This window comes from Pterocles gutturalis, unplaced genomic scaffold (genome assembly GCF_000699245.1).
Source record: "Pterocles gutturalis isolate BGI_N339 unplaced genomic scaffold, ASM69924v1 scaffold40764, whole genome shotgun sequence".
NCBI classification, from domain to species: Eukaryota; Metazoa; Chordata; class Aves; order Pterocliformes; family Pteroclidae; genus Pterocles; species Pterocles gutturalis.
Window position 1 is genome coordinate 1 of NW_010134675.1, and position 9,389 is coordinate 9,389.

Here is a 9,389-nt window from a genome sequence, read left to right on the forward strand (position 1 = left end):
CGGTGTCAAATGCTTTACTGAAATCAAGGATGCTTTAAGACTGTTTTGTAACGTAGTTCTTTCTACCCTAATCCTATTAGAAAGATGTCAAGGTTTTAGTTCTAATAGTCAGGATTTCAACATGCTGTTCCTTTTTATTTTTTTTTTTCCTTTTCTCTGCCAGTAGGGATGTGGTAGTTTTTTTGGGGTGGCAGTGGCGGGAAGCTTATGACTTTTTCAGAGTGCAGTTAATGCTTGGCGTCTCAAATCTTGTTCCCCCCCTCCTCCTTTTTGTTTTCCCAAATGTAACTTGGTAAGTGAGGTGGATTTTTTTGGTTGCTCATCAGAAATGTTGTACTTGGTTGATTCTCCATTGATAATGGAATATTCAAAAGACTCTTAGTTTCTGTTCAGTTCTGCATGGCTTTATCACTTTATTTGGAGCTTATGTATACACATTTTACATTAGCTGGTCTGTCTCTGGAATAGCTTCCAGCACTGCCGTATGGTTATAATAAACAGTCAAGTTCTGCATATTTTAGAACTGTTGGATTCCGGGCATAATTTTTCTTCTTCATTGGGTTTTATTTTTTGTTTTTACCAGTTTACGATGCACTCAGATCTTGGAAAAATTGTTCAAAGTTTATTGGATGAATTTTGGAAGAATCCTCCGGTTCTGGCTCCTAGCTCAACATCATTTCCATAGTAAGTATCTATGTGTATTAACATAACATTTTTTAAAAAAAAGATGAAACCAAGTATTGGGAAGGCAGGAGCAGGAATAGTGTGGTGAATGTATTGGGAGACATAGATTCCCTGCTTTTGCACAATTTCATGTGCATGCTTGATGGCATGGTTGTTTTGAAAAGAAACACTGGATTTAATTGGAGTTACTGTAGCCATATGCTGATGTAACTTCACGCGCTTCTGTTTACTTGAGAAAGAATAAATGTCTACATTATGAGATGAAATATTGAATTTGCTGTAGATCATGATCTGAGCAGTTGTGTTTCTTCATATTCTGTTCATAGTTTCCCAGGCTTAGAGGCAGCTTCTGTTTCACAACAGTGCAACAGAAATTGTGCAATTTAAATAATTGTATTAAACATGCAAAGTGGTCTGAGACATTACAGCTTTTTCAGTACAGCTATGGGTCTTATGGCTGACAATCTGGGTTTAGATGCAGCTGCAGTTGTGAATTGTGTGTTTGTGTTGCCCAAGCTGTTAAATGCTGTACCATAAATAAGAACTAATGTATGACACAGATGCATTTCTCAGGACTTTTAAATGGAAAAAAATTACACTTTCATAAATTTTTGAGAAGTAGTTTTCTTATAATTAAGAGTGTGTGTATTTGGCTGCTCTACAAGAATATAATTTAATGGAATTGTATGTTGTGTTGCAGAATAAGACATAAAGTAGACTTACTATGTTGGAAGTAAACAAGAACAGAAAATGCGAAGTTTATGGTCATTTAAAAATTCAATCTTATGTCTTGTATGTGGTCTAGTAATTATAATTCAAATTATAAGAAATGTGCTGTTGGTTGCTTATAGTTGTGGTTTTTTATTTGTTTTTTAGCCTTTTCAATAAACCAGCTGGAATGCCTCCTTATGCTCCTCAGGGGTTTCCCTTTCTTCCTCCATATCCACCTCAAGAAACAAATAGAACAATGGCAGCTGTGCCTGTTCCTGAATCAGTTTCTTCAAGCTACACTACCGACAAGCCTGCTGCTCCCTCTTATGGCTTGATTGCTGATCTGCCACTACCTGTTCCGACAGCAGAAGCAGTGCTTCAGGTCTGTGCGCTGAGTTTTGTTGCTTAATCTGTCAGACACGGGGTATAAGTTCCTTCAAGGGCACACAGAGCATTGCTACAAAACTCAAGGGAGCAGTCGGAGTGACTGCACTTCATTGTTTTGCTCGTGCTAGGAAAATGAAACTGTCATTCTGGCTTTGATGAAAAGTTTTTTAGAACAAACTTTAAGTCAGACCAACAAGTTTGTCTTCCTGAGTTTCAGGGAAAGTAGTGTTATGCTAAATATCTTTGAATATACCTTTTTTTTTTTTTTAGCTGCACTCCCCCATAGTGCAGCTGGGACTGTTTCTCCAGCCATAGAAAATTAGATTCTTTTCTCTATATGGGATTTCTTGCCCAGAACCTATCAGGTGAGAACAATGTGCAGTCTCAAGCCTATATATGTAGAGTATTTATTTCTCATTTTCATGCTTAAAATAGCTTCTCTTCACAGATCTTGTGTGTGTGTGCTAACAAACCCCCTCTCACTGATGCACTCTGGAAGGATTTTTTTGAATGTCCTCTTTAAATCTTTACTCTTTCATCAAATCTTGTCTTTAGAAACAAAGGCTTTCTTGATCTTGGGAGACACTTTTCTGGCTTTGTAGAATTTAAAATTTCTGCATTCTATGAAGACAGACTTTTTTTCCTTGTCTAAAATATTTTTTACCAAGGGATTATAGCTTTAAAAAACCACATGAAAGAGATCAAAACGTCAATTTCTTTCTCTGTTCTCACTTCTCTGAGTTATACTCCTGTGTGTTTCCTGGGTCATCCAACTGTTGCCAAATGGAACACATAGCAAGACAGAATTATTTTCCTCCAAAATTGTCCCATCTTTTATGACATGCCACCCCAAACATCCCCCTGTATTTTGTTGCCATGGTTGAGTTGAGACATCTTCTGTTCAGAGACTAATGCTACTGGTTCTTACTGCTTTTCCTACCTTTCTTCTTGCTGGCAAATACTGATCTCCAGTTTTGGATTGATCAGGTTAAATATAAAGAAGTTGCTCTTCAAAAATCTACTAAGCATTTCTAAACTTCTGTCTAGGTTGGCCAGAATGGATTTACTTACAAGATGCCTGATATTCCTGATACATTTCCAGAACTCTCAGAACTAAGGTAAATTTTCAGAAGGTAGAAAAACTTTCCATAGTCCTTAAAAGGCAATTACTGTTGGCCTGGACCTGATTTTTGTTGAAAGTCTGTATACACCACTGAAAGGTTTTTGTCAAAATTATAAATAGAACTGCCACTTACCAAAATTGTGCAGTCAGAAAGTAAGCCAGCCTTGTATTCACATGTGCTGCTTGTTGAGGGTTTTCTCAGCACTTTAGGATTCAACACCAGGAAAAGAGCATTTATTTTTACTTTTGCTAACTATCAAGTTTTCTGCTGTCTTCTGGGGCCTTGCCAGGGACTTAGTTTCTACTAATACAAGAAGTGTAACTTTTGAAGGAGGAAAGGGACAGGGAAATGGGTTTGAGACTGGTTCACAAATTACATTCTCTTAAATTCAAAAGGACTGTAGCTGGACAAGGTTACCCCACTATAGAAGCATTAAAAAACTTCCTAAAAAACTTTATAGGAAGTAAGGCTTGAAATGAGAGATACTTTTTAACACACTGCTTTTTAAGCTCACTGCTGCAGATAGCAGAACCCACAATCCAGGAGAAACGGGACAAATAAATTGTGGTCAAGTATAGTGTATCTGTAAAGTCGCAATAAATGCCTCAAACTTTTGACTTTCAGCAGAAATTAGTAACTCTACGCATAGTGTTTGCTGTTAGCTTTAAATCTGTGGTTTTTTCTGTTTGAATGTAGTATATCACAGCTGACCAGTATGAACGAGCAAGAGGAAGTGTTACTGGAACAGTTTGTGACTCTACCACAACTGAAGCAAGTCATTACTGATAGAGATGAATTAGTGAAAAGCATTGAAGAGCTGGCAAGTAAGAAATCAAAACGTTAGCATCTGTGGTTGTGTTCTGCAAACTGAACACAACTTTAAAAACGCACTTAAAAAAAGTAGTAACAATTACTTTATTTTACAGAAGAAAACTTGTTACTGGAGCCTAGTCTCGAGGCAAAAAGACAGATGGTGTTAGACAAAGTAAGTGAACAATAAAATCTTTTTCAGAAACATTAGTTGTACTATTCTGTTTTTTTCGGGAGGAAAACATTCATTTTCTTCTTCCTTCCAGTATGAGCAACTCACACAAATGAAAGCAGCCTTTGAAAAAAAGATGCAAAGACAGCATGAACTTAGTGAGGTATAATCTCTATATCATATTATACTTTAAGAATAGTTCAGTAAAACTGAAGTTTTTATTTGTATCTTTATCCATTAAGAATATTCTGGTTAAACTCTAATTTTATATGAAATAGATTCACATCAAGTATGAAATAAAATGGGGTGAAGTACCAAACAGTTTGAAAGGAAAGCAGAATTAAAATTGCACTACTGTTTTTTTGGATTCGGGTTTGGTTTTTTAACTCTACAACAGAAGCAAAGTTGGAAGAAGGGAGTGTGATGAGCATCTAGAGCTCTTCTTAAGTACAATCCTGGGTCAAATCAGTTTTAAGAACAGAATTATTTTTAAAGAAAGCTTCTTTAATTAATAATACCCATTTAACATTATGATCATGTAAAACTGTACCAGATAAAAATGATTAAAACCATTGCTTTAGAAACTTAAATTCTGTGATTCACGGGTATGCTTACTTTAGGCAACATGTAATATATACTGTCAAACTTTACACATTCTGAAGCACAAATAGGGTGAAGTCATTACTTCAGAAAGCAGTTTGGGGAAGAATAATTTCTTAGTATGTTTACCAGTATATGCATTAAAAGATGTAGCTTCTCATTAAACAATTTCTGCGCTGAAATGTTCAGTATTTGCAAGGCTTGTCACCTGAGAATATAAGTCTATCAAAATAGCATGCGTAGTACCTCAATTTCAAAATGTTCAAAAAGTAACAACATACGAAGTAGCAAGCAATAAGTTACATAACAGCAAACTGAATCATTTCAGTGGTGATCTAAATGAACTGTTTCCTCACTTGAAAATCAGAATAGTCTGACTCTTAATGCCTCCTGTGTCATGTAAGTTGGAAAACCTTGTTAGAAGAGGACAAAATACCCCACTGCTATGTTACCTTTTCTTTTTTCTAAGTTAGATTTGCTGATTCAGTTTAATGATGGTGAGGAGGCTGAGAGTTGAGGAGTTGCAGCTGGATTTGGGCTGTTTTTCCACATATGCTGTTTCTTCGTATATTAATGTTCACTGTGCACTAGCTGGTATCTCCTGCTACCTCTCCTTCAAAAGTCCAGACAAGTTTTTTCACTTGTACTGTGGGTGAATTTTAGTCATCTTTTATTACAGCAAACTGTCCTTATTTTGCAGAAGATTAATTTAACAGGAAATTTCTGACTAGTATGTAGGTGAAACAATTTTCATGGGGTAGATGAAGGGTAGTCCAAGTGTCTAAAATCAATGAATATCTTAATTTTGCAGTTCTGGCTCTGTCCAGACTCCTGCTAAAAAAAATTCTGATTAACTGCCCAAACATATTAGAGGAAAAATAATGAAATTATGTGCAATAAACAGAAATAAGGTTTGAGGTTTATAAGAACAGAATCATGAGTATACTGGTTTAGACTAGCAGCCCATCTACTTCTTGAGTAAGTGCTTTTTCGTTTCCTGTCTTCCTCTCCACAGTAATTTCAAGGGTATTTAAAAGCTGAACAGTAAGGCCTTTTTTACTTTTTTTATACTTATCAGGTTCACTACTGAGTTTCAAAAGTAGACTCTATTTATTGAAGACACGTCAAACGCTAGTTCTACTCAGAAATCATGCACTTGAGAACCTATCAGATTTCTAAGTTGGATGCTTTCTGCAGCGTAGGGTAAAAGTTGAAAAGCTTTATACATTTGTGAGAATGATTGTGAATCAAGACCTAAACTAGCAACTCTTTTCTTACATTGAATCCTTTCTAGTTTAACAAGCTATGCTGTTTCTTCAAGATAAAGCTTCATCTGGTCACTTTGGCTTTTATGTAATAATAATGCTCTATTAACATATCCCGTATTTATATAGTAATTTCTCTTTCTTCTTGGAAATGTAGGTTTTGATGGACAGTTTCATATTACAAAGGAGATTTTACTTTTTTAGAGTTGCAGTCCAAGTGCTCTACAAGCCAGACTTAAAGTAGCTGCTCATGAAGCTGAAGAGGAATCTGACACTATTGCAGAAGACTTCTTGGAAGGCAAAACAGAAATAGATGACTTCCTTAGCAGTTTCATGGAAAAGAGAACGGTATGTAATATACAAGTCATTCTAATCTGAGAGATATACATGTAGTGAGTAAATTTAAGACTTTGAGCAGTCCTGTGATACAGAACAGTGCTTTAGTAAACTCCAACAAAAGAAAAAATATGCCTTTAGGTGGCTTTAGTCTATTTAGAATATAATCTGCATTCTGAAGGCACGTATTTTTAAGGTGGGAGTGCATTAGACCTTAGTCCTGTGTTACAGATATTTTTGTGCCACTTTCTTCTATACCCTATGTAGCTGTAAGGAAGTTAGCCACATGAACAATTTTAAATTTGGTAAGTCAACATAGAATGACATGGTATATTAAGCAACCTTAATGTTTAATTTGTTAAACTTCTTAAACTAACTATTCTGTTGATGGCTGTCACCAAATAAGTAACTAAGGTTCAAAAGTGACTCTTCTTGCTCATACTGTGACAAGAGCAACCCAGGTAGTGTACCTTTCTTTAAAGATGCCTAATAAATGCATTTCATATTGTAGGAAACAATTCTCTGGTTAGCAGTTGTGGATGGAATAATGTTGTCAATATAGACAGTTGTTCAGCCTGAAGCTTGGAAGGGAGGTGGTTCACAGGGTTTTCCTTTTTTTAAAGAGCCTGCAAAGTAGCTAAATCATTAAAGAGAGACTGTAGTATGCATGATAAAAAATTCCTTTCAGAATTCACTCTTACTGTGTCTTGTTTTCTAGCTCTGCCACTGTAGACGAGCCAAAGAGGAAAAACTTCAACAGGCAATAGCAATGCACAGTCAATTTCATGCTCCGCTATAGGTAAATTGCTGTCTTAATATTCGTGGTGAAGTTTTTTAAATTTTTTTTTTTTACAATTTACCTCATTATCACACACTTACAAATTGCTAACTGCAAATGGATTTGTTACAATTCTTAGTGTTCCAACAATGCTTTCTGTGGAAATCAAGTATTGTACTGCATCTGTTGTTAGTTGTATTTAAACCATAACTTCTGGAGGAGTTAAAAATGTCTAATTATGGAAATTTGTCTTTACAGACTTCCTGCAAACTACAGCTGCCAAGAGAACAAGTGAAAAATCCAATAAAGCACACTTTTTAATAACTATTATTTGCAAATAAGCATTTCATCTTATGTGGTTGTATTTATAGAAGAGATTGTATACAGAGTCGGGATGGTTTTTGTACAAATTAGAATGTCTCTTTATGTTCTCATTGTACTCAAGAATCCTAGTGCAATCTTTGCACTAAGTTCTTATATTTATTGTTGATAGTTCTTACTATATTTAAGTTCCTGCTGCTATATGCCATTCTTCAGAGATTAAATATCTAAACATGTAATTTTGACTAGCTTTTTACATTTTTGTATAACATTAATTCATACCTTTTGTGTTTTGAACTTTAAACATAGATTTGACTTGATCTGTGGAAGAGTTTGAGATAAATGATGATAGGGCTTTGGATACTAAAGAAGTTAATAATTTGAGATTGTCAGTGGATTCATAAACTGTCTTTTTCTTGAAGCCAAAAAATTTAAGAACAGGTTTTTTACTTTTAAGTAATAATACAAAACTAAGTATAGCCTGTATGCTGTTATGGATAAATAGATTTGGATTAAGCGAAAGATATGTTGAAACAAACTATATTGAAATCAAAATAGAATAAATGATCTCTGCATAGATTTGGTATATTGCTCAGTAGCACTGATGCACTTCATTTCAGGATGGCATGGTACCTACCACTGTAATTAAAAACAATTTTCCTCTAAGAATTTCATTTTCATATTTGTTTTTACTTAAAGGAAAAATAATCCGGTCACCTCCCAGTTTCTGTTTTGTGGAATATGAGTATGTTCATCATGTGAGCACTTTACGAAAACTAGTTCTGAAGTTCTTTGTGAGGTAGCTGGTTTTTTTTCCTAATTTTAAGGAACAAAGAAAGTAATTTGGCTGGAGTTACATAGTGTGTTATGTTAAAGCCAGTGATAGAACATAGAAGCAAGGTTAATTCTGCCCTTCAATCACTGAATCTTGCCTCTGGTGAGCTGACTTTCTTTAGGATGGGGGTATATCTGTTGAGAATGGATAGGGCCAAGTGCAGTATTCATGTAAGAAAAATAAAAGCCCTAAATACATGTATGTATTTTCTTTCTTGCTCTTGCAAGAACATACGTTCTTTTTCTTAATCTTGTCAGTGCATTTGGTTTTTGTGGAGACAGTCAAGTTCCAGAAGAACAGAAGGAATTGTACAGTTCTGAGAGATAAACAAGATAAAGCACTGATTAAGTAGTGTATCAGGAATCCTGCTTGTTTCTTGTCAGGAAACAGTCTGGAGATAAACCTCTTAGCCAAGAGATTGCCTCTGTGTTGCCTAGATAGGGTCACAGAACATCACAGATTCAAGTCTCAAACTACAGCATGTCAGTCCAAGTGAGTTCTTTCTGTGTCACTAATCTTCACTCAGTCCTAAACTCGATGCTTTTCTAGCAAAATGCAGTAAGGTATTTCTTCTGTGTTGGAGAAAACTGAGTAAATTTGGAGTTACAAAAATCGCGTAAGTGCAAGAAATCTGTTCTGCAGGCTAGTGAATCTTCAAATGGGGCTTTAGTTTCAGCACTGGCATACTTAGTACTGTGGTTGTCTGTCCTAAACTACTGTCTTTCAGGGTGAGTAAACTATTCATTGGTATTTTATAGATTTATTTTTTTTTGTAAAGCTGGTCCAAATTATGTGATTGGACATCCCAAGCAAACAGAACTGTGATCCAAATCAAAGAAGATACTTAGGTGCCTGAAAAAATAAACAGGTTAGGTTGTAAGTGCCATGGTTAAGCAATAATTTTAGAGTATCTTCTTGCAAAAAAACATTTCTACTGACTGTGCATAATATTGCTTGTGTTTTGACATAGCACTTTGGCTAATGTGCTAACTAAAGCCCTAATTAAAAATGCGTTTGCTTAGATTTCCAGGTGGTTCTGGACTTGAGTCTCTGAGTAGTGTGACTTCTGCAGCTCTGGAGAAGAGTTAAATTTAAGTCATCAATGTTGCCTTCTTGGCAAACTCCCGTCTGTTTTTGTGCTGAGTGTACAAGTTGCTTTGGATCTTTTTCTGAGTATCTAGCTAATGAACTTAAAGACTAGACACACAATCTTGTACAAGGCTGCTTTTTTTGTTGTTGCATTTTCCTTGAAAGCCAAGAAAGGAACAGATGACCAAACACCTGGTGCTCTTCCTGAGTTGGGCTAATATCTTCTTCTTTATACATTTTATAATGGCATGGAATGACAGACTTCTGTCCTCATCTG

The 9,389-nt window shown here is 35.5% G+C and overlaps 1 protein-coding gene across 1 annotated transcript; it reads left to right on the forward strand.

The window, feature by feature from the left end:
- Positions 1 to 521: 521 nt before the first annotated feature.
- Positions 522 to 7,427, forward strand: VPS37A (vacuolar protein sorting 37 homolog A (S. cerevisiae); the record flags this gene model as incomplete). The annotated part of the gene is made up of 9 exons (XM_010081669.1): positions 522 to 684; positions 1,561 to 1,777; positions 2,830 to 2,900; positions 3,603 to 3,730; positions 3,833 to 3,891; positions 3,983 to 4,051; positions 5,958 to 6,101; positions 6,808 to 6,888; positions 7,126 to 7,427. Coding segments are annotated over 8 exons (932 nt in total), but the record flags the coding sequence as incomplete, so codon positions are not given.
- Between the last annotated feature and the right edge of the window lie 1,962 nt (positions 7,428 to 9,389).